Source organism: Macaca mulatta, chromosome 8 (assembly GCF_049350105.2).
Source record: "Macaca mulatta isolate MMU2019108-1 chromosome 8, T2T-MMU8v2.0, whole genome shotgun sequence".
In the NCBI taxonomy this organism is placed as follows: Eukaryota; Metazoa; Chordata; class Mammalia; order Primates; family Cercopithecidae; genus Macaca; species Macaca mulatta.
The window spans coordinates 81239467-81265571 of NC_133413.1; the positions used below are offsets into that span (position 1 = coordinate 81239467).

At 41.4% G+C, this 26105-nt stretch overlaps 1 protein-coding gene and 1 non-coding gene across 3 annotated transcripts in view; one reads left to right on the forward strand and one right to left on the reverse strand.

Annotated features, from left to right (window-relative positions):
- Window positions 1-12016, reverse strand: part of TRAM1 (translocation associated membrane protein 1) — a 33013-nt gene extending 20997 nt beyond the window's left edge. The window contains exons 1-4 of one of the 2 annotated variants that reach the window (XM_028852116.2): window positions 11148-11386; window positions 3570-3633; window positions 1375-1496; window positions 1136-1252 (exon numbers count right to left, since the gene is read on the reverse strand). In XM_028852116.2, the coding sequence (XP_028707949.2) occupies window positions 1136-1252; window positions 1375-1425 (168 nt within the window). In that variant the 5' untranslated portion in view covers window positions 1426-1496; window positions 3570-3633; window positions 11148-11386. 2 annotated transcript variants of the gene reach the window in all.
- Window positions 8162-8268, forward strand: LOC114680530 (small nucleolar RNA U13). The gene has a single exon (XR_003732744.1). It is a non-coding gene; the product is annotated as a small nucleolar RNA U13 (small nucleolar RNA).
- Window positions 12017-26105: the final 14089 nt, after the last annotated feature.

A 26105-nucleotide genomic window follows, 5' to 3' on the forward strand; every position in this document is an offset into this window, starting at 1 on the left:
AATCAGATCTATTCAGTGAGAATTACTGTATATGTAAAAAAAAAAAAAGATTAAAAAATAAAATCTAAAGTGATTTTTGTAAGAGTATTTTCCCACAGAAGTATAACTTTTATATATTTTTAAAAAAATTTATAATAGTTTTCAAACTAAAATTTACATATTACCTATAAAGTATTATTAAAGCAGTAGAGTAAAATCGAATGAGCAATGGAATAAAAAGCTGAATTTTAATCTACCTCCAACATGAAGTGCTTTACCCTGGAAAACTCCTGTTATTCATCTCTAATACAGTGATTAAAAAGAATTATGTGTCTGACAAACTCAAAAGTATGTAAAGTATGGAACACCATATAAATTTAAGGGATTATTATCACTAACATTAAAGCAAATACTGCCTTTTTCTCATTAGTAATAGTGACATAAGTAAAGGTTTTGATTGCCATAACTGAAAAGTTATAGAACATTTAAGAAGCTTGGAAAACACTGGGGCTGTTTCTAAAGGAGGAAATGACTGTGAACATTACAACTCATGTAACCTAGTAGGAGTATCACTCACATCTTAACGCTTTTTGCTGATACAGAGGTATCTGTAAATCACAACAAGTTATAAAAGTAAGGCTGGGCATGGTGGCTCAGGTCTGTAATCCCAGCACTTTGGGAGGCGGAGGCGGGTGGATCACTAGGTCAGTTCGAGACCATCCTGGCTAACATGGTGAAACCCTGTCTCTACTAAAAATACAAAAATTAGCTGGGCGTGGTGGTGTGTATCTGTAGTCCCAGCTACTTGGGAAGCTGAGGCAGGAGAATCGCTTGAACCCGGGAGGCAGAGGTTGCAGGGAGCCGAGATTGTGCCACTGCACTCCAGCCTGGCGACAGAGCAAGACTCTGTCTCAAAAAAAAAAAAAAAAAAAAAAAAGATATAAAAGTAACATTCAGAGTGACTAAAAATGAATAAGCCTTTCTGAAACAGTAAACATAGATTTTTTTCTGTATAAAAAATACCTAAAAGAGATTTATCACTGAAACTCTTAACTTATGCTAATTCATTAGCAGAGTTCCTAATCTTAGATAAGGAAGGAGAACAACAGCCTAAGACGACATACTTAAAAGAGATGAGAATGAATGACATACTTACAGAGATTAGAATGAATGTGCCCCAAACACAGGCAAAAAGGTAGAATGCACTAAGCTGACCAGATTCATTAAACTTGCTGTGTTTCGTTTTGGAGAAGTGCATTCGCCTGTTAATTTTCTAAAAATAAAAACAGCCATTAGTAATTAAGAATAAATTATAAATTATATTTAATATATGACTATCAGATTATGGAGAGCTAGTACTTTATAAGGTATAGATTTCCAAGACTGCATACTTACATCCAACATATACTCTTGAATAACAGCATGAATAATTATTGCCACTAGCATGTAGAAGAAAACTGTAGCCAAATCTTTGATACCATAGTAATAAAGGGACGCTGATTCAGTAGCTTGTTCTTCTGAAGACCAAAAAGGACACAAATACACAAAAATATATATAAGGTTATAAAAACAGCATTAAGTACAAGTTATAGAAACAAAGAAGAATAACCTAATAAAAAAGTTCTATATAAACATCATAAATAACGTGGTCTTGGACATCTTGAGTCTTAGGGGGGCAATGAAAATCAAGACTATCTAGAAATCTAAAGCTTTAGAAATTACTTACAAAGATTTGACACATTAGTCACAGCCACCAAAGACCAAAAAAGAGGGAAGAGGAGGCCACACTCAATAAACTGATACTATCACAGGGGTATAAATTAGGTTGATAAAGTTATACTTAGCCTATTGACCTATTTTTTGCAAAGGGCTTTTGAAACTTTCTACTTCTACTTTCAAACTACACACTAAATTATGATTCTGATGGAAAAGCTGATTTGACCTGTATTTGATTTAGTTTTGATCTATAAGCAGCAGAGATAAAGGCAACTACTAAAGTTGTTTTTAATCCTTACAATTGCTATAATTTTTCAAAAACAAATCTTTATCAAATACTTGTGAACTGATGACACTTATTCTCAAACTTTACGTTTATGGGGAACATATATGTAAAAGAGCTTTATTCTTCTCTCGCAAATTCAAATTTCAAAACAGTATTGTAGTTTTGAGTAACCTGATAACTAAATCACTAAATTAAATATTTTCAAAACTATACATAACTGAACAAAAACCCAACTCAGGGGCTAGGTGCAGTGGCTCAACCGTGTAATCCCCACACTTAGGGAGGCAAGGATTGCTGGAGGCCCAAATTCAAGACTGACCTAGGTAGTACAGTGAGACTCCATCTCTACAGTAAATTGAAAAATTAGCTGGGTATGGTGGTGTGCCCTTGTAGTCCCAGCTCCTGGGGAGGCTGACTCAGGAGGATCATTTCAGCCCAGAAGCCAGAGGCTGCAGTGAGCTATGATCACGCCACAGCACTCCTGCTTAGGCAAATTTGGCAAGCCCCTATCGTCTCTTTAAAATACACACATAAACCACCACCACAACAAAAAAACCCCAACTAAATGGGGTATACTACATTATCTTACATTTTAAACAAAAAACTGTGCAGGTTTACTGCCTAAACCAAAGAATACCCCATCCCTCGCCCATGCTAGTTAATTATATCACTGTATTAAATTACAATCAACTTCTAAGAAACACCTAATTTTTACATAGATTAAGAAATAACATTTTAGAAATAAAACCTAATAGTTTGGATGCTGTTACCAGATAATTCCTAGAGTTTACAAACACATTTTCTGGAATCAAAATAATTGTTAAAAGTAGAGCACAGGCCGGGCGCGGTGGCTCAAGCCTGTAATCCCAGCACTTTGGGAGGCCGAGACGGGCGGATCACGAGTTCAGGAGATCGAGACCATCCTGGCTAACACGGTGAAACCCCGTCTCTACTAAAATACAAAAAAAATTAGCCGGGCGAGGTGGCGGGCGCCTGTACTCCCAGCTACTCGGGAGGCTGAGGCAGGAGAATGGCGTGAACCCGGGAGGCGGGGCTTGCAGTGAGCTGAGATCCGGCCACTGCACTCCAGCCTGGGCAACAGAGCTAGACTCCGTCTCAAAAAAAAAAAAAAAAAAAAAAAAAAAAAAAGTAGAGCACAAGAAAAAGTGAAAATAATCTTAGAAGGATTGCTATTACAGGTCCAAAATGTAACTTGCAGAAAAACTAAATCTGCCATTGTGCTTTTAGAAGCCTTGAATGAACAATGACATTTAAACAAATTTTAAAAATATCTTTTCTTATAATTTTCTTAGGAAAAAATCAGAAGGCAGAGAAAGCAAAACAAAATTCTTTTATGGAATTTCAAGTCCATTCACAAACATATATAGTAAACAGAAAACATATATAGGGTAAAGTTAATCAAAAACATCAGATCTTGTATTACAAAATGATCAAAATAACATTCAGTCACATCATGGATGAGATCTCTGACGATTACTTAATGCAGGACCTAGTATTCATGAAAATTTCCAAGTTTGTTCAACTGAATTTCTATTTACGTAGAAAATTATTAGTGTAAATTACCTACCTGTTGCGGGGAGGGTGACATTGTACTGAAGAGTAACGAAAATGATAGAAGCTTTTGCCGTTATCTAGAAAGAAGGAAAAAAAGATCAAGTCAATTTGTGACCCTCTCCCAAATAACAGATCGGGGCAAAAACTTTACAAAATCTGTCCCTAAATCGAAGCACCAACGGCCCTCTAGTTCCTGTGGAACCCTGACAGACACAATGGAAATTACTGATTACCAAGGAGTTAATGTAATTCACCAGAATACTCTTCTGTGGTTTAGGTAAGATTGTGTAATTCATCCTTAACTTTAAGATTTCAAAAGACATTTTCTGCAGTTCCAGAAAACAGTTATTTGACAAATAATGATTCTCTACTCTAGCCCTATACAATGAATAAAAAGTTCCTATTAAGACAAATTTTAAGTATAAATTAATAAAATAAAAGGATGCACAGTTAGCATGAGAAAAGCAGATCAAATATAGTGTCTGTGGTGTGGGTGTGTTAGTATCCCACACACCTAGCATAGTTAAGTGGTCAGTAACTGTTTAACTGACCTGACTGGTAAAAGTAAATTGGTCAGAACAGAAAAATGGAATGCTTACCCAATCTTTACAGGCACCAGGCAAAGTGCTAGACAAAAAAGGAGGAGATGAAGATGGATAAAATAATCCCTAATGACAAGGAGCTCCATTGTGTGAAGAGTATAGGTAAACAAACTGTTATAATACTGTAGAATAAGCGCTAATAGCTTGCACTGTGGGTACTTGGGATAAACAATGAGCTTTGTTGGTTTTTTTTTTTCTGGGGTAGAATGAAATGAAGGAGTTATGCTTTGCTGGAAAATAGGCGTTCCCTAGGTTCACAAGGGGGGATGAAGAGGACAGTACAGATAGAAGAAACAGAGCATGGCAAGGTCAAGTAGCAGTGAACACGAGGCCAGGCATAGGATGCACATCAGGAAGTGTTAGAAAAGACTAGAAACATTATTGAGTGCTAGAAAGGACCCTGTTTTTTGAGTTAAGTAGTTTAGATTTCATTTTTGCACAACTGGAGAATTTTGAGGATGGGAAAGTTCATTTATGCCTTTTAGAAGGATTGCTGTCTGTGACCTGCTAAGTGGTCTCCCAGGCCCCTTCAGATCCATTCTCCACACTGCAACTAGAATGATTTTCTGATCACGTTATCACATCCCCCTTCCTACCTGTTAAAAATCCTTCACTAGATTCCCATCTTTCTAGGAGAATGTGACCACAGGACTCCATGGTCTGACTCCTCCCTCTGCCTCTGCAGCCTCAATCTCAGACCACTTCCTCCTGCTCCCTTGCCTCCTGCAGCACCTTCTACCACAGGGTCTCTGCACATGCTGTTCTATCTAAAATACGGTTGGAAAATCTTTCCCATCAGATCTCAGCTGTATCACACCTTTTCAAGGAAGTCTCCCTGCCTTCCTAGAGTAGGTCATTTCCTTTGTTAGATTATCTCAGAGAACTGTGTTCCTTTCCTTCAAAACCATACTCTGGCTTGATTATATTAATAATTTCTGTCTCGCCCATTAGAATGTAAGCTCCAACAGAACTGGGACCATGCCTGTTTCCACTCATCACTAGATTTTCAGAGCCCAGCAAGGGGCCTGGTACATATTAGGTAATTAATCAATATCGCTGAATAAATATCAGTTAAAGTACAAACCGGAGTGAGCATGCACCCAAGACTGAAACTTCTGCAAGAGACCACATGAAAGATAATGAGGCCTGAACTAAGACAGTGACTGTGGGATAGAGAGGCACTCAGAAGACAAAATAAGGTTTGGTAAGCTAGAAGAAAGAGTACAAGGTTATTTATTGATACCTACAGCTGAGATTTCTGTGAGATGTGCAGTAAGGCAGCTAAAACCTAAGTCTAGAATTCAGTAGGGAGAATCCAGCTTAAATAAAGATTTGGGAGTCTCTTTTTACAGATAATAGCTAAAGCTGTGAAAATACATAAATCATATATGGGGAGTGCACAGCATTTGTAGAGAAGCAGGACAACATCAGACCTATGGAGAGAACAGGGAAAAAAGCAAAATCTTCAAGTCCCTGAAACTAAGAAAAAATGGTCAGAGAGACAGAAAAAGAAATAAAGAGAGCTTGGAGTCCCAAAAGCCAAAGGGGAAACATTTCTAAAAGGTGTGGTTAATAAAGTCAAAGTTTCAAAACAGACGTGGGAGGAAAGAGAACAACAGACCGGACAATTAAAGAAGTCATCAGTGGTCACGGCTTGAGTGATTCCAACTAAGTAGTGAGAGCAGGAGCTGCATCGCAGTAGATTGAAGAACACAGAGGCACAAAGTGGTATCCAGTAGATGCCAGGTCAAAATTTATGTTGTTTTTAGGATAGGAGAGATTGAGCTTGTGGGGGGGCAACAGTGAAGGCACCAGGGAAAAGGGAGAAGTTAAACACACAGGCTAGAAAGAGAACAATGGATGGAGGCATATGGTAGGGAACAGAATCGTAAGGACTGAGTATTGCACTCTTGAACAACTTTTCCTCTTAGATGGGAAGAAGGCAGTAATGGACGGGACAGATAAGTTCAAAAGACAAGAAAATAAGGAAAACCGCACTTGATAAACTTTTATTTTCCCTGTATGGGAAAAAAGCAATGCCACATATTAAGCATAATGGGGATGTGAATGATGACTATTTAAATAGTTCCCATAGGGAAAGGAGATGGCCAGGGAAAGTAAAAAGATCCCGGATGCGAACGTCTGAGGTTAGAAACCTTTGATTTGCAATATTATCTACCAGCATTAAGTATGACTTTCTCTGGGAATTGAGAGGCATAGAAAAGGCCAATAGTGGAGTAAAGACTGCAGGAAGAAAGGCAAAACAATGACGGGGCTAATCTACTGGAGAAAGGGAAAGGGGGCTACGGTACCACAACAGCTTGGACTAGGTAGAGAACCCACTTATGACTAGAACCAGGGAGGTGAACAAAACGTAGGTTGTAGCTAAACTCTGCTATCCTGGAATTCAGGAAGTGGAAGAAGTCAGGCTTGCATGACAAAGTGCAGGATACGGCCAGTAAAGTGAGTTGCTCAACTGGGTTAGATATGAAGGTCTCTTGAGTTGAAAAGGCTACTGAGGCTACTCTATTAAAATTTGGGTCATTAACAAGGACTCATTAGAGCAGAATGATGACATGAGTCTCCAGGGCAACACTACTTTCTTGTGATTATTTTTAGTAAAGTTGAGTGGTCACTACATTTCATTTAGTTTTGCTATCTTTGTTTAGACTATATATACACACACATAGTCTAAACAATATATATATACACACATTATATATATATATAAAACTATATATATTCACACACACTCTATCTCTTTTACACACAAATACTCCACATACCTGTTTCCAGTTTGTAATATGAAGTCACCACTGTCACACCTAAGAACACTTTGTTAAAGAGTCCCTTACAGGCCAGGTGTGGTGGCTCACGCCTGTAATCCCGGCACTTTGGGAGGCTGAGGTGCATGGATCACCTGAGGTCAGGAGTTCAAGACCAGCCTGACCAACATGGTGAAACCTCGTCTCTACTAAAAATACAAATACAAAAATTAGCTAAAATACAAAAATTAGCTGGGTGTCGTGGCGGGTGCCTGTAATCCCTGCCACTCGGGAGGCTGAGGCAGGAGAATTGCTTGAACCCAGGAGGCAGAGGGTGCAGCAAGCCGAGATCACGCCATTGCACTCCAGCCTGGGTGACAGAGCGAGGCTCCGTCTCAAAAAGAGTCCTTTACAAACAACAAATGAGATTCTTCAAAGATAAATTTAGCATCAAATTCTAAAAGCAGCAAAAATTAAGATTATCCTTTTAGCCAGGCTTCCAAATAAAATTAAAATTTGGCCTCCAGCTGGTTTAGTATGTGACTTTAAGTAGAAGAAGAGGAAAAAATGTAAACTACACACTCCAAAAAGTTTCAAGTTTAAGCCAGCAGTCATGCTCCCAGCCATTTCCAGGCCTCCTAAGCCTCACACCCTGCTAGCACTGCTTCAGTTAAACTCACACCACAATTAATTAGTAGTAAGATAAGTTAGTTTAGAATATAAATAGGCTACAGAGATATATAATGCACTCAAAAGTAAAAATACCTGAGTTTATGACAGTTTTGAACATTTACAGTATTGCTCTCCAGTTACAAAAATGGAAAAATGAAAAAAGAAATGAGACTTATTCAGATGCATTTTAAATAGGTTACCAGAAACTGAAATGAATTACCTAATTCTATGCTGTACACAATGTCATGAATACAATAACATTTCTTTAATTAAGTGTCACTAGTTGGGGTTTGGTATCTTTGCTTGTTATATAGAGATGTTAACTATTTTGCCCTTGTTTTAGAGGAAGATGTGACTACTACATGGAGTGGATCCCTGAAAAGTAAAGACAATTCTGAATATCAAATTCCACTTTCAGTGGGGCTCAGTGGCACGTGCCTGTACTCTCAGCCATTCAGGTGGCTAAGAGGGGAGGATCACTTGAGCCCAGGAGGTCAAGTTCCAGCCAAGGCAACACAGCGAGACCCTGTCTCAAAAAAAAAAAAAAAAAAAAAAAAAAGAGAGAGACCCTTTTGTAGGTCACAAATGTGACGACTGGGGTTTCACACTTATATGTGAGATGTGTCTCTCCCTCAAACTTTGTTATGACCTGAAAACCTTACCTGACATGAAAAGAAAGAAAAAAAGGAAAGAAAAAGAAAAAAATCCCCCAAACCTCGAAAACTGTTTCAAGATGGCTGAAACTGTAAACATCCCCAAAATCTGTATGGCATAAAGAACTTGCAGATTTTGAATATCTTTCCTTTTGAATATATTTCCTTTATACGCTCCTTAAAAGAAATACGTCTCTTGTGAACCCCTAATTTTTCACCCCTCCTCCACATCCTCACTTTCAGAAAGCTTCCCAAGCATCCCTAACATTTTTTGACCATTCAATTTTTCCTAACTCAAATATGAAGCCATTCATTGTATACTATAATTTGAATTATGTGGACAGATACTGACTGTAATAAAACTATGATTCTAAAATTTACACGCCATTTTTGATTAATGTGAAGTTCCCTGGAAATTAAACTCTTACATTACCACCAAACAGACTACTTTGTTAGCCTTTTCAGTATGTATAATCTCTTTAGATGCTAACTAAAGAGATTCCAGGCCCTTCTCTCACATAAAAATGTTTTCTACTTCCCAATTTTGGTGAGTTTTTAAAGAATAATAATAGCTACCACTTATTGCATGCCTCTTGCAAGCCAAGCATTGAACTAGGCTTAATACATATTGGTTAATTTAATTATCAGACTAACCCAATAAGCCCCATTTTGCAGATGAGGAAACTTCAGTTCTGAGCTGCCTTAGGTCAACCAGTTAGCAAGCTGCAGAGCCCTAACTTGAACATGAATCCCTTCAGCTCCAGAATCCATGCTTTTACAGTGTATCTGCATTGCTTCTTCATTTTGGCTAGTAATACAGTATTTCTTTCTTTGTTAATTTCTTTGTCGATTTCACCATAAATCCTCTGACATTTCCTTAATGTATCTGCACAACAGGCTTAACAGTTCTGCAAAAAAAAAAATCAATTTCTCTATTATTCTAGCACAAGTACTGTAATTCTATAATTACGTTAATTTTGAGATTCAGCAGCAATTGTTTTAAAAGTCGAATAGCAAAACTAACCTAGTCTACACATTCCTATATATAGATAACATGCTTTGAAATCCTAACACCTTAACATATGGTAAGAAAAAGGAACAACTCGCAGAAACTTCACTTTTGTGTATCACTTTAATGCTCACTTTTGAATTGACTTAAAAAACCTCTAGTATTTTTGTCTGTTTAGATTTTCAAATTTTACAAATTTATATAAAGGTGAAAATCCACTGTTAAAAAAAAATCACTAACATGTGAGGCAAGGTATAGGTGGTGGACTTCCCTAGAAATATAGTAAGAGAATGGAAAATAGTTTATATAAAATTAAAGTTATACTATGTGTCAGAATTTCTGATTTATATTTCATTTCATTCAAAGCACTGCAAATGTACCTTGCAGGTCATGGTACCCCTAAAATATGTTTTTAAAGTCAGGAAATCTTAACATGTGGAGATGGTTTATGACAAGTTACATAAAATTGAATATACTACATATATTAAAGTATCACTTTAAGATCAAAGTAGAAAGTATATATAAGTATCAAATTCAGAAAGTGAATACAAATGTTTAGCGTTGGGTTTTTTTTTTGTTTTGTTTTTTTTTTGGAGACAGGGTCTTGCTCTGTCCTTCAGGCTGGAATGCAGTGGTGAAACCTTGGCTCACTACAGCCTGCACCTCCTGGGCTCAAGTAACTATCCCACCTCAGCCTCCCAGTTGCCACCACAGGTGCGTGCTATCACTCCTGGCTAATTTTTTAAAAATCATTTGTAGAGACAAGCTCTCCCTATGTTGCCTAGGCTGGTCTCGAACTCCTGTACTCCAGTGATTCTCCCACCTTGGCCTCCCAAAGTGTTGGGACTTACAGGCGTGAGCCAGCGCACCAGGCCTAGCACTGTATTTACCTTCACACCATATTATCTGAACCTTGCAAAAAATGGCTGTGAGGAGAACAGTACAGGTGATATTATTTCCTTATAAAGAGCAGAAAAATTGAGACTCAGACTTGGGGCACCCAGGAAGTAGGTGGCACAGCCCAGACTTAAAGCTTGAGAATGTTAGTTCCCTTCTACCTACCCTTTACTATACCCGCTACATCCTTAGCAGTGGTTTCAAACATGCACGACACCATCAGGAGTAAATGATATCTGTATCTAGATCCAGAAAAGCCCATTTGATGAGAGGCGAAAATAAGGTTAAAATATTATTTAATTTTAAAATTTAAAAAAAAAAGGCTCCATGAAAAAAAATGTATTCACATTTTGGTCACTGGTAATGTCACTGCATTAGGTTTTCTCAAGGATTCTTAATGTCGCTCATATTTTTTTAAGCACTCCTATATCCCAGGCACTATCCTAGACTCTGGAAATACAGACTCTTAAAAATACTCCAAAATCTCTACTCTCACTTGTTACATGCAGGAGAGAGGAGACAAAACAAGGCAGGAGCAAAATAATTTGTATATTTACTGAGACATAAGGGCTCCAGAGAAAAATTAAGGGGAAAAAGCAAAGGAATGAGCGCGTGTATTGACAAGCGAGGGGAAAAACGTAGGATGTTACTCGTTCACCTTGCAAAGTTTATCATCCACATTCAACAGCTGTTAAATAAGCCATCAAAATACTAGATACGTGGGAAGAGAATTTACACACTCCTGACATTCCTATCCTCTCCTACTTCAAGAAACAAAATTACTCGACTCCTTGGCACCGCAGTTCAGAACCTCGATTTATCCATCAGACCTTGTTTCTTTAAAGCATCAGGGCAAAAAGTTCGTTAACTGGTAATAATACCAGTTGAAAAGACAGAAATTAAAACAATCCGGCGTGCCTCCACCGTGCCGGTGCCCGGCGGCCACCGCCCTTCAAGTCGAAAGCAGATGCCCGACTCCAGTTTCTCGCTCACCCCAATCTCGGAGCTACCGGGGGGCCCCCCTGTCACTCGGGCCTGTGGCCTCCAGGCCGGCACTCCTCAGACCCTGGGGCCGGGCTTCCGCCTTCCTCGGCCCTCGCGGGGCTGACGCTTCAGCGGCAGATGCTGGCAGTACCCCCAAGTCCGCCCACCCGCCCCGAGCCAGCTCGGCAGCGCAGGGGCCGCCCCCGCCCGCCCGCCCGCCCGCCCGCCGGCCCCTCGCCGGCTGCCACGTAACCCTTCGCGGGAACCAGGAACTGCGCCGCGCAGCCGGAGGGAGGGGGCGGCGGCGGGTCAGGAAGGGGGCGACGCGGCCGTCCCCACCCCCCTGCGGGCCGCGATGAGGCCCACCGGGACTTTGCATCCCCGGGCCGGCCGCTGGGGAGCTGCCGCCGGCGTGGGGCGGGACATGGCAGGCCTGCACCTCGGGGACTGGGGGGTCCGCACCTACCCCGGACCCGAGCCCCCCGCGGTCCTGGGCGGAGAAGCCGGGGCTGGCAGCTGGAGCCCGGGCCTGGGCAGGGGGTGGCGGGGCAGGCGGTTGGGGCTCGGGGCGGGCTCACCTCAAACATGAGCCCCAGCAGGAAGACCATCGCCACACAGGAGACGATGTCCGCGTGATTCTGCAGGACGAATTCGTGGCTCAGCACCGGGGGGCTCTTGGTGCTCTTCTTGCGAATCGCCATGGTGGGGCCGCCGCCCGCGCCTGCAGGTGCTCCACCCCGGCTCTGCTCTTCCCAGCTGCTCACCGACTCGCCGCCGCCGCCGCCTCCCCCTGGCTGCTCCTCACGGCCCCGCTGCAGCCGCTCGCTGGGGCTTCACTTCCCATCCCACAGCCAGTACGCAGCCGCCGGGCCGCCCGGGAGGAAAAAAAAAAAAGAAAAAAAAAAAAACAAACAAAAAAAACAGCCAGCCCGCAGCGGCGGCGAGCATGCGCACCAGGGAGATGACGCTCGCTAGTGCCGCGGCCTCCTCCGCGAGGCCACAGCGCCACCTGGGGACCGGAGGCCGCTGGCTCGCGGCCGGGCGAGTTTGCTGGAAAGTGAGCGGCGCGCCCCTGCTACGCACCGGGCCCGGGTTTGGGAGTCGTTTGAGGCGCGAGCTTCCTCCGCCTGCTCAGCAGCCTGAGACAGCGACCGGGTGCTCTCCCGCCCTCCTGGCCACCCAGGGATTGGGTGTCAGTGGCCTGTTGCACACTGCCACTTCTACAAGTGACTGCCACCGTCAGGATAATATAAAACTACAAATACTACCTGACTCCACAGGGGTACGGTGTATTCTCCAGTTTTAGCGTCTGCCTTAAAAAATTAACCTTAGAGTTAAGCACTCCCGGGGACTTATTTCTACCCTTTGTAAGTTTGGACTAACTTTAAAAAAAAGCTGACCCTATTCTGGTCTGCCTGTCCATCCCCACCCCCATCCCTGTCCCCGTCACCGTCCCCATCCCTACCCCCATCCCCCACTGGCCTCAGACTGAAGACGAAGGGATCAGTTTGGGTTTACTGGCTTCACGTATATTTAAATTAACAACATGTTTTAGTAATCAAAAAGTTGAAAAGGATCGTGGAAAAGGCACGTCCTCCTCTTATCGTTTTGCCCAAACCAGGAGTCCTTTGTATTCTTTTTCCTGAAGAATTGCTCTCCTGTTTACCCATGAGCCAAATGTAGAAACCAAAGTCATGCTAGATTGAGCCCTTTCAGGGCCCTTCCGCATCCGGTCATCACCAACCCGGGGCAGTCCTATCACCCCGCTTCTCCACTACCACAGTCCGAGGGGACTTGCCTCTTGCCTACAATATTACAACTCTGGTGTAACCACTTAGTGGTTTAAGAATGTGGCTTGTTAAATCAGAATTCTGCCACTTATTACTTGTATGATCAAGGACAAGTTACTTAATCTCTATGGGACCCCATTTCCTCATTTTTAAAAACGTATTCATTTATGTACTTACTGAGGGTTGACTATGCCCTGGGCACTGGGGATATAGAACTGAAATACAAATTAATTTATTCTTATGGGGGAGAGAATCTTTAAACAAGATTTCAAAAGTGAAACAGATGTTAAATTGAGTTGAGCATCCAGGAGAAAAATAAAGCAAGGGGAATAGGAAAGTGTGAGGCACTTACTCTTGCCTGAAGACCTGCAGGAGGTGAGGGAGCAAGCCCTGTGGATATCATCTGTAAAGTGGGGATAACTATAGTGCTCATTTTAGCAATTAAGTGAGATGATTAAAGGAAACTGCTTAGCTAGGAGTTAGGGCTTTATAAATTTAGTCAGTGATTATTATTTTCCTCCTTCTGGGCAATCACTAGTTTCATTTCCCTTCAGATCACCTTTCAACGTTTATGCTAGAATGATGCTTCTAACTGACAGAAAGTTTTTCCTTTTCCTTCATGGAAAGCTAGCATGATGAAGTAGCCCTTTCTGATCTGGTCCTTGCCTACCCCGACAGACTGGAGCCCTGCATCTGCAGGCCATAATCTCTGTACCAGCATTATTGACTACACACACTATACAGTTGCCTCTCCGTATCTGTGGGTGCCGCATACACTGTGGATTCAACCAACCTGGAGTAAAAAATATTCAAGAAAAAAACTGTATTTGTACTGAACATCTACAGACTTCCACTCCATGATTATTCCCTAAACAATATAGTACAGCCAACTATTTATGTAGCAGTTATGTTGTGTTCGATATTATAAGTAATCTAGAAATGATTGGAGGTCTATGGGAGGATTTAGGATATTTCTCATCAGACTATTACATCATCTTATATAAGGCATCTGAGCATGGGTGGATTTTGGTATCTGCGTGGGTCCTGGAACCAATCCCCTGTGAAGACTGAGGGACGACTGTACATGCCATGGCATGCTCTCTTCCCATGCCCTCCCCTGCCTTTGCGTGTGCTGCTGTCTCTGGAATGTTTTCTCCTCTCCTCTCATAGACACTGCAGGCTCCTGCTGTTCCTTCATGTCTCATTTACATATAACCTCTTCAAAACCTTCACTGAATTCTGTGACCTAAGCAATTTATCTTTTATGATTCAATTGCATTTTTGAAATAGTTTTATTGCAGTACAATTTATGTCATATAGTTCAGCTATTTGAGATATTCAATTCTGTGGTTTTTAGTATATTTACAAAGTTGTGCAACAATCACCATAATATAACTTTAGAACATTCTTGTAACCTCTAAAAGAAACCTTGTACACATTACCAGTAACTCTCCATTTCCCCTCATAGTCTTGGCAGCCCTTGGCAACAACAACTGATCTATTTTCTACCTCTCTATATTTGCTTATTGTGGGCATTTCTTTTTGTTCTTTCTTTGTTTCTTTTCTTTCTTTTTTCGAGATGGGGTCTTGCTCTGTTGCCTAGGCTGGTGTACAGTGTTGTGATCATAGCTCACTGCAACCTTGGACTCCTGGCCTCAAGAAATTCTCCCACCTCCCGAAGTACTGGGATTACAGGTGTGAGCCACCACGGCCAGCTTGGACATTACATGTAAATGGAATCATGGTCTTTTGTGACTGACTTCTTTCACTGAAGATAATGTTTCCAAGGTTCATCCATGTTATAACATGTATCAGTGCTTCATTCCTTTTTATGGCCAAATAATATTCCATTGTATGGATATAGCATATCTTAGTCATCAGTTGAACATTTGTGTACAAGTTTTTGTCTGAACTCAATTCTTTTGGGTATATACCTAGCAGTGGAATTGCTGATCATAAGGCAACTTTATGTTTGACCTTTTGAGGAACTCTCACACTGATTTCCATAGTGAATGCATCATTTCCCACCCTATTAGCAACGTGTAGGGGTTCCAACTTCTTCCCATCCTTGCCAGTACTTGTTATTTTCTGTCTTTTAATCTTATCTATCTTAGTGGGTATGAAGTAGTATCTCATTGTGATTTTGCTTTGCATTTCCCTGAGCACTAATGATGTTGACTACTAGCCTTGTCAGGTGCTCGGGAGCCATTGTATATCTTTTTTTTGAAGAAATGTCTATTCAAATCCTTTACCATTTCTAAGTTGGATTAATTTTTTAAAGTTTATTGAGTTGTAAGGGTTTAAAAATATCTATTCTATATGTCCATGTTGTTCTGTATTTTAAAAAATAAAAATAGATTCTAGATCTTAGCAGATATATGATTTGAAAATATTTTTTCAGTCTGTCTTTTTACTTTCTTGATGGTTTTCTTTGAAGCACAAAAGTTGTTGATTCAGTCAAGTCCAACTTATCTGTTTTCTCTTTAATCACTTGCTATTGTTGTCCTATATAAGAAATCAGTGCCTAACCCAAGATTCCAAAGATTTACTCCTGTGTTTTCTTCTAAGAGTTTTATAGTTTTAGCTCTTACACTTGGGTCTATGAGGACTCACTTGTATTTTGTACATAATTTCATTTTAGCAGTAATCATAGTATCTTCTATTGTTTGCAAGTCTGTCTTCCTACTAGACTGGTGCTCCTCAGGAACTGGGAGTCGTTTCATTTTTCCAGCTCCTACTACCTGGTGCTATACTGTCAAATATTTAGTTGTCAATATTTATTGAGGGAATGAAAAGAAAAAATACCACACATAAACGAGAATAAAACCTTAAGATAGTTTAACTAAGAAACAAATATAAAAATGATATATGACTAGGCCGGGCGCGGTGGCTCAAGCCTGTAATCCCAGCACTTTGGGAGGCCGAGACGGGTGGATCACGAGGTCAGGAGATCAAGACCATCCTGGCTAACACAGTGAAACCCCGTCTCTACTAAAAAAAATACAAAAATCTAGCCGGGCGAGGTAGCGGGCGCCTGTAGTCCCAGCTACTCGGGAGGCTGAGGCAGGAGAATGGCGTGAACCCGGGAGGCGGAGCTTGCAGTGAGCTGAGATCCGGCCACTGCACTCCAGCCTGGGCCACAGAGCCAGACTCCGCCAAAAAAAAAAAAAAAAAAAAAAAAAAAAAAAAGATATATGACTCTACAAAGTTACTCATTTTAAATATATTTTAAGAAGACTTGCAATGCACCAAGCAAGTCCTGAGTTGTAGTATATAATTATTAACAAGACAGACTTAGTCTTTGTTCTTGAAACTCATGCCTGAATAGAAGACAGACAATAAACAATGACCAATGTGGTGGATATTTACAAAGAGACAGTGCAAGGTGCAATAGAAGTGTTCTAGGTAATTTGGAAATGAATTGCTCTACTAATGTCAGTTTTTAAACTGAAATTGGTCCTTTCAAACCTTAAAATCTAGTGATTTTTGAATCCTTTGTGAGAAGATCACATTGGTCTTCTTCCAACTGCTTAAACATATCATACTCTCGCCAGCCATGGGACTTGAGATGACCATTGGGTTTTTTGTTCGTTTGTTTATTTGTTTTTGAGATGGAGTCTTGCTCTGTCGCCCAGGCTGGAGTGCAGTGGCATGATCTGAGCTCACTGCAACCTCCACCTCCCAGGTTCAAGTGATTCTCCTGCCTCAGCCTCCTGAGTGGCTGGGATTACAGGCAGGCGCCACCAGGCCTGGCTAATTTTTGTATTTTTAGTAGAAACAGAGTGTCACCATGTTGGTCAGACTGGTCTCGAACTTCTGACCTCGTGATCCACCTGCCTCAGCCTCCCAAAGTGCTGGGACATCTAGCATTACAGGCGTGAGCCACTGTGCCCAGCAATCACTGGGTTTGGTAAGATGGAGGTTGTTTGGTTATGTTAGTTTGGGTTGTCCAGGAAATAGATGCCAAGACAGAGTTAGAAGCATAAGAGACTTATTGGCAATAACATTTGTGAAAATTAAAGGGGAGGAGAGTCAACAGGGAAAGCCTTCAGACTGTAATGTAGATCTGATCCTTGTGAAAGGAAGGAAGAAGGATCAGGCAGGAAGAGCCTCAGACTGAAGTGCCGCTGAGAAAGTTTTGGCCAGCCTTGTGTGTGGAGCTCCAGCACAGAGACTACCCATTGAGGATTTCCACATTGGATGGAGATGATGAGTCCTTGGACTGCGACAGTGCTGCCATGCACTGTGGGCTCCTACCCTGCACTCTTGCCATCTTCTGCAGAAGGTCCTTGCTTCTGTCAGGAGACCCTCTCTCCACAAATCTCTCTTGAGCTTTGGTAATTATCCTTCTTGCTCCTTCAGGGACCCTATTGTTTATAATGTTGGGGTACTGCACTATCATTCATCGTTTTCTTACCCGTGCCCACATACCCACACTCTTGAAGGGAGTGCCTTTATACAAATTTCCCCAGATCACCCAATTTAAACGTGCCATTTGCTTCTGCTAGGACCCTAACTCTTATGGAGTCACTAGTGACCTTGAAGAGAGTGTTTTCTGTGGAAATGGTGAAACAAATGGCTGACTGGAGTGGGTTGAAGAGAGAATGAGAAATGGCAAGATGGAGGCATAAGTATAAGCAACTCATCTCAGGGGATTTCCCTGCAAGGGAAGGCAGAGTAATGGGCACATGGTGAAGAGAGGTCTAGGGAAGGGTTTTGCTTTTCTTTTTGGATGAGCTACATTATGATGTATTTGCATGCAGGTGAGAATGAACTATAAGAAAGATTTATTCTACAGGAGTTCCTTGCAGAAGCAAAGTCCTTGAGCAGCTCAGAGTTGATGGCATCTAGTGCACAGCTGACCACAGTGACAAGATAGGGTGCCCAGAGCAACCAGAGAGAAGGCAGAATTTAGGGGTAGGCTGATAATGGCAAGATGAAGTTGTCTGCTTCTGATTGTTTCTACTTTCTCAGTAAAGTAGGAAACAAAATCATCAGGAGTGGAGATAGTGTGATGGTATTTGAAAAGAGAATGGAGTAAAACTGTGGAGGGTGGGTGGATTAAAGGGATGTAATCAGATAGCAGGGCCCACTTGAGATTTGGGGCCATACATTTAAAGTGAGACTGGTAATCAGAGCCACATAATTTCCTCTAGGCATATCTCCCTGTTTGGATACAGGTATGGAGAAGGCAGAGTTGGGCTTTGCCTGGCCAGTATGACAAAGGATGTGGAGGATGTGCAAGGGTGAGGGCAGGGGTAATGAAGTGAAGGCCAATGAGGTGGTGGTCATGCTTGTTATACTGTCACCCTCTGCCCTGAGAGTCCACCCATTTCTGCTGTGAAAGGCAAATGTCTGCAGACTGCAATACGGGGGCTCCCTTGCCCTTGACTTCCCATTGGAATGGGACTGGAAGTCTGTGGAGGACACTAGCCAAAAATCAGTGGGTTTGGGGATTTCTTTATACTCCCATCATCCCTCCTTGCCTTACTATGTTTCCAACAGTGACTATGTTTGTTCTCGTGTGGTCCCTGCCTCTGTCAGGTAGCTTTTCTGTTACTGTTTCAGCTCTAAGTGGGCTCCAGGGACCTCATTCTCTCCCCCGCCACTTCAGGCTGTTGGTTGTAATAGCTTCCCATGCTCTTGCTCCCCAGATACTTCACCATCCCTTGTTGGTTCATTCAACCTGCTACTCTTCTGTGAGTAAGCCCTTCATTAAACTCTCTCCAGCTAAATTCTTTTGAATGGGCTATCTATTCCTTGCCAGTTCTCTGACAGAGACAGAGGACAGAGAAATAGTGCTAGGGCCTCTGAATTGGAGGCACCTATGGGGCTGAAGAAGTGTTGTGGAGGCTAGCTGGCTGAGGAGGAAGTGGTGAGAGAGTGGGATGCTGGAAATGATTTCAGAGGTTGTGCAGTCACTGGCAATGAGATGCACAGTGTAGAAAGGTGGGAGTGGTAGCTGAGGTGGATGGAGAAGGTGAGCTTTGAGAGTGAGAAGTCAAGGCAGTAGGAGGCTAAGGTGCTCAGCACACACTTCACATGGATGCTAAATCACCAAGAATGACTGAAGGAGAAGAGTGGAAAGGGAGCCAGTGAGGGAGCTGGGCACTAACATCTGCTGCAAATGAGGAAGAGCCTGAGAAACTGGCAGATGATTGCCACAGGAGGGTAGTGGGTAGTATAGTTTCAGGGCATGGACTTCCAGAAAAGCTGGGGTTTTTGAGCAAGGGAGGAGAATTGTCTGTCAGCAGCATTGAGGACCATGAAAGACACCCACTCCACCCCTAGGCTCTGTGGTATGTGGTGCGTGGGAGGGAAGAAACAGCCGCCTCTTGAGAAGGCTGGGGAAGCAGGTTTCAGTTTTCAGTTAGAGCTGCCTCCAGGTTTCTGAGCGAGAAGGTGAAGAAAACATTCAGAAAGAGGCAGAGGGTGTTGGGGATTTGGTAGATGGCACACCTGGAGTTTGGGGACTGGGAAGGGGCTTTTGGCTTAAGCAAAATAAGGGGATGAACAGAGCCTTGTGGGGAGGAGATTGTGGTGATGATGGATAACAATGGAAGTTTGACTCTGGAGATCACTAAGGTGGAAAGAGTTTTGAAATTGTGGAATTTCAAATTGTGGAATTGTGATCACTGTGGAATGATCCTGAGGTCTTTTAGGGGAAAGTGAAGGTTTAATAATAATTTTCGTTTCTTTTTTAGGATTGGCCTTTTAAGTTTATAGTGAAAGGCGGCTGCCATTACCTTCTCCAAGGGTGGATCATGGTGGTGGGGAAAGTGGTCCTACCAAGACACATGGACTCTGGAGGCCTCCCTCAAACAGACTTTTTGTTTTGTTTTCTTTTAGAGATGGGGGCCAGGCTGGTCTGAAAATCCTGGCCTCAGGCAATCCTCTTGCCTCAGCATCCCAAAGTGCTGGGATTACAGGTGAACCACCCCACCAGGGACCCCTCAAGCAGATTGATTGCTTATGTGTGTTCAGCTCTGGAGGCCACATTCTAAGTAAGTGAGACTTTGGCAAACATGATTGTAGGACAGAAGGCAGTTTATTTGGGATTAGGTCTATCCAGGAAAATTTGTGGGTACAAGGTTGCTGTAATTATGAGAAATATAAAAGAACAGAAATATGATCTTTGCCCTCAATGAGGTTGTGTTTAGTTGGCCTTACAAGACATGTATAAGAATGAAAAACCTGTTCTGAGATGATGTGAAAGTAGGTACAAGAAATTACCTAATAGAAATAAGTTAGAACTAAAATGGGACTGTTTGATTTCAACCTCTCCTTGGGGACAAATTGATGAAAAGTAAGAAACAAATGTTTGTTACATGCTTATTAAATTCCAGGCATTTTGCTTTTTACATATATCATTTGGTTTTCACATAAATCTTATAAAATAGGAGTTATCTTTATTTAAAGATAGAGAAGCTGAGGCTTAGAGATGTTAAGTAATTTGCCCAAGGTCATAGGTGCAGGTTTCTGTGTGCCTGCCAAACCCATTCTTTTTAATGTTTTTTTGAGACAGGGCTTTGCTATGTTGTCTAGGCTGGACTTAAACCCTTGGATTCAAGAGAACCTCCTAAATAGCTGGAACTACAAGTGTGCACCACTGTGCAGCAAAAAACCCCATTCTTGTTTCATGTAAACAGTCCTGCAGGGTATGTACTTGCCAGAAAGACTTTGACTTTTCAGAAAGCAGTGATTCTCAATCTTATCTCATTCCTGATCTGTTCAAGAGACTGGTTGCTGCCTATGTAGAAATGCAAAGCCCATGAAAAAGACCCCAACAGATCATTTTTCTGTTTACATGTTATTGCTATATCATGCTATTGTTATATCATGCTAATGTTATATCATGAGTTTAAAAACATAAAATTGTACTCATCTAGTGAGGAGGAAATTGTATTTTCATGAGGAAGCAAAACCACTTCATTAATATTTGGAAATTATATGATTTCCTTGAGTATAAATTTGCTGCTATGGAAACGAGAAAACAAATTTATAATACAGTGTTGCTACTAGTACGTAAGACTGGCAGGAGATGGCATGTCACATTTAGAGGTAGATCTGGCAACTGGGAGAGAGCTGTTTGATAACGGCTATGAAGATTCTGTGACCCATCCTGACCACTACCTAGGTGTCTCTCTAGGGGGAGAATGTAATCCTGTGACCTATAGAAGCTTAAGGAGCCCAAGCACAAGGTGGACTTTCTCACCCTATTTAACCAAGCACATCAGGGCCTGAGTAATATTTCCCTGATAAAAGAGAGCTCAGTTTTAGTAAGTGGTGAATGCAAAGTGAAAAATGGAAACAGGAAGTAGAATATTTTCAAGAAGTTTAACTTTGAAGGGGAGAAGAGAGCAGGGTGTGTAAATAAAGAAGAATGGGAGTCAAGGTAGGTTTTGTTTTTGTGTTTTGAGTGATATCACAGTTGAGCATGTTTATTAACAGATGGTAAGGAGGGGAGAGATGAACAGGCTGAAGACGGGGGAAGAGGTAGGCAAAATGATGGACAGAGGTCTCTAAAGTTTGGAATCCACTATCACTTTACATAGGAAGGGACACTTCTTTTTACACCGAAAGGATGGAGGGAGGAGGAAAGGCTAGTAGAGACAGCACAGTCACAGAATGACAGTGGATGTTCTTCCATGTGGATGGTGAACTCAGGAAGGGCACTGCAAGGAGAACTGTGAGCCAAGTTTCTGTTTTGAATTGTTAAAAACCACAGGCAAAATACATTTAACAGAGTTTACTTCAACATTAAAGGATTCATGAAGTAGGCAGCACTCAAAACCAGAAGAGGTTCACAGAATTGTGTTTCAGCTGTGTGAGCAGCAGGCTTTTATAGGTGGAACAGGTAAAGAAATTACTTGACCAGGCACAATGGTTCACACCTGTAATCTCAGCACTTTGGGAGGCTGAGGCAGGCGAATCACCTGAGGTCAGGAGTTCGAGACCAGTCTGGCCAACATGGTGAAACCCCGTCTCTGTTAAAAATACATAAACTAGCTGGGTGTGATGGAGCACACCTGTAATCCCAGCTACACGGGAGGCTGAGGCAGGAGAATCACCTGAACCTGGGAGGCAGAGGTTGCAGTGAGCCAACATTGTGCCACAGCATTCCAGCTGGGCGACAGAGTGAGACTCCGTCTAAAAAAAAAAAAAAAAAAGAAAAAAGAAAAAGAAAAAGGAATTACTTGATTGGGTCCAGCTAAACATTTCCATTATTTGGGTACAATCTGATGGAAGTCCTTAGAGGTAAGTTGGTGGTTTGTGACTGGTTAAGCTTAAGTGTCCTTTTACTGTTTATATAGAATTGGGTTTTAGTTCATTTGTGTAGGAGCCTAAGGTGCTCATTGGCCTTATTGATGCCCAATTACATATTTTTAAAAAATTTTATTTATTTTTGAGACAGAGTCTCACTCTGTCACCCAGGCTGGAGTGCAATGGTATGATCTTGGCTCACTGCAACCTCCGCCTCCCGGGTTCAAGTGATTCCCCTGCCTCAGTCTCCCAAGTGGTTGGGATTACAGGCACCCACCACCATGCCTGGCTAATTTTCATATTTTTAGTAGAGATGGAGTTTTGCCATGTTGGTCAGGCTGGTCTTGAACGCCTGACCTCAGGTGGTCCACCTGCCTCAGTCTCCCAAAGTGCTGGGATCACAGGTGTGAGCCAGCGTGCCCGGCCAATTATTTATTTTAACAGAATGAATTAATAATAAGGGCAGAAGGAAATATGTCAGCAGGAACAGGGATTTTTCAGGCATAGGGAGCACTGAATGGTTTGTAGAGGGAGAAGGCTATTAGCCCCACCTGAAGACATACAATGTTTGACAGAGGAAAGATGTTGCATTCAAGAGGGTTGAAGGGGATTGGTGTTTTGAGGGGAGAGCTTGGTGTATAGTTAAAACAACCGGTCAGAGGGAATGTTTGGTGCAGTGGCAGAAGTTGTAGATAGTTTATATATAATGGAATTAATTATATTAGTTATAACTCTTTTAGTTGCAAGTGACTGAAATGGGAATATAGTGAACCAAAAGTTAAGAGAGTCAAAAGAAAAGCTTCAGGAGCCAGGGTGCATTGTGGATCTTAGGAACTAGAACCAGGCACTTGACTTCATTAGATTCTTTCTCTACCTTTCTCGCTCTCTCTTTATTTTTCTTCTGTCTTCTGTTTCAGCTTGGCTTCACTTTTTCCAGACTTTATTTACATGGCAGAGAACATGGTCACTTGCTGGTTCTATCAGAACAATTCCAAGGAAAGACCTAAAGTAAGCTAGTTTAGGTTGAATGATCATTTCTGGGTCAACAATTGTGGCCCATTTTGGCCACATGCTTTTCCCTGTGGGTAGGGTGAGTTTAGTACCAGAAGGTGTGGAGGAGCAAGTACTAGACAAGTAAGAACACAAACCACCACTGGTGTCCTAGAGAACATGGTAGAAAGGATCTGGAGGTAGAGGAACAGTGGGAGGTGGTTGGATCAGGGAAGAAAAATCCAGCAGTAATGTGAATGTGAGTGAATGAGAAGAATGGATGGAGTGACTTGTGTTTGAGGCACTGGCCAAGGACTGTGGTGACATCTAGTAGGGTGATTGCTAAAATAATTTCAGCAATCACAGAGAGAGGAAGGACTTCAGTTTGAATTTGTTGTGTTTTCAAGAGGGTTCTAGTTCTTAGGAACAGACAGGAAAATGGTGTCAGGTAATTGGTTCCTGGAGGCTGGCACATTCTGGAGACAGCAGCAGCTTCGGGGGATGCTTCATAAGGTTATTATGCACTGACATCTGCCAGGAGTAGATCATTTTCACCTGATGAGAATTAAACATTGAGAGCATCATTTTGTGTAAAATGCCTTCCCCAAATTAGAAGGACTTATGCCTCAGGGACTTCGTGACTGATGGAACTGAATAGATATCTTGTAGCCATCAAAGAGTGGTGTGTGGCTCAGTGCCTAGTAGAACCCAGGTCTTGGGGTGATGGCCAAGGATTCTTTGGAGCTCCTTCCTTGTTTGCATCAGTCCATGTGCTCCAAGACAAAGCTATGGCACAAATAAAAACAACTACAATGTATATAATTCTTTGCAGTCCTCCAAGCACTTCTGATATACATTACTAATTTTAACTTTATCTAAACCTAGAGCATAATGTTATCCCTGTTTCAAATGAGGAGATAGAGGCTCAGAAAAATAACTTAAGGTTTCGCAACTAAGTTTTAACTCCCAGGATGAAGAATGTGAATATTAGCTTATAAAATTATGGTAAGATTATACTAAAGACTAAATATGGTACTTTGTGGCAGTTAGTTGGTATAAGTCAAAGTGAAATAATCATAAGGGAGTACTGTTAATAACATCAAAATAAAATTAATATTTATTGGATGCCAAGTGGTATGCTAAACACTACAAACTACTCATTTAATAGTGACAACTCATTGAGTCAGATCCTATTACCATTCCTTTTCTACAGATGAAGATTGATTAGACGAATATTACTAAACTGTTAATACCACCACCATGATAAGTGGAAATAGGAATAGGCTGCATACAGGGAAATCAACTAATAGTAGTTGATTTTAATTAGGAAATGAGCACTAGGCTAGGGAAAGAAGAGAAAGGAATAAATCCTTGAGTCTGTTTAAGACAAATGATAGATTTTCTCCCTGTGAAGCAAGCCACTTTTATTTCTTAGGCCATTTATTCCTCCTTCTGAGTACATTTATACCAATCAGCATTTTCTTTGGTTCTCAATCTGCCTTCAAACTACATCCTCAAACTATAGCATAAATATTTCCCAGTTAAGTAGAGTGGGGCTAAAAAGAAACAAGGGTGACAAAGGACTAATTCAGCTTGGGACACGGGAGAATGGTAATGCCATTTACCCACATGGTGTGTAGGGAAAGGGAGGTAATCAGGAAATTGTGCAGTAAGCTGAAAAGTTTGGTTTTAGATGCATTGGGTTTCTTCAACACATGCATGTCTGGTCTTTGGGAGACAGCCAAATAAAGGATCCTTACAGACAGCAAAAGATTCAGGCCTGGGGCTTTGGTGAGTTATTCAAGCTAATCACACATTTGGAAATTATTCAGCATGGTGGTAATGTTAACAACACCAAAATGGATTAGCTTGTTGAGGTGGTGAATAAAAAGAAAAGAACAATGTATTTAGTCTTGGAGGTGTCCATACGAAAGAGGCTTAAGGGGGATCGGGAATTTAATTATGTATATGTCATTTTAATAGCAAATTTCAGAGTCCTTTTCAAATGATAAGTTTCCCACAGTCTCCATGAAACTGAATGAGGAAATTTTAAAAAGTCCATAATATTCTTTCACTCTATAATCCTAGTAACTGATTTATTTTAGGCTTAAATGCTATTGCAAGGAATGTGCTCGTCTAAAAGACAGTACTATTAGGTTATTTCCTCCCATGCTGAAATGCATTAAAAATATACTAAATGAGCCAAGTAATATAATAGGGAAAGAAATGGAGAATAATTACATTAAATAACTGAATTCCAAGAATAATTGCTCTAAGACTAGCTTCCAGGAAGCCAAGGCAAAAACTGATCATGGCGAATTAACTAGATAATATCCCATGTAGAGTTTTGGAAACATGGCTAACTATCATTATTGCAAGGGCCGTCCCTCACCAGGAGAGTCCAGTGAATGGTCTTACAGCTAAGAAGCTGTGTTGTTTTAATTTAAAAATTCCCCAGGAAATTCTGAGAATTAATCAAATTTGACAAGCACTGCTCCAATAAAGGAAACATACAAGTTCACAGGAGAGACAAACTTTTTTTCTAGCTCTGAAATGAGAAAAGATTTTGTTCCATTGACATTGAAGAACATTCAATAATAAAACAGACAATGTCTTCAATGGAATTTAAAAAAACAGGTAAGATTTTTTCTATTTTTTTTTTTTTTAAATTTTTAATAGAGACAAGGTCTTGGTGTCACCTGGGCTGGAGTTCAGTGTTTCTAATCATGGTTCACTGTAACAAACTCCTGGGCTGAAGTGATCCTCCTGCCTCAGCCTCCCAAGTAGCTAGGACTACTGGTACACCACCATGCCCAGCTAATTGTGCCTGGCTAATTTTTAATTTTTTTTAGAGACCAGTATCACAATGTTGTCCAAGCTAGCCTCAAATTCCTGGCCTCAAGCCATCCTCCTGCCTTTTGCC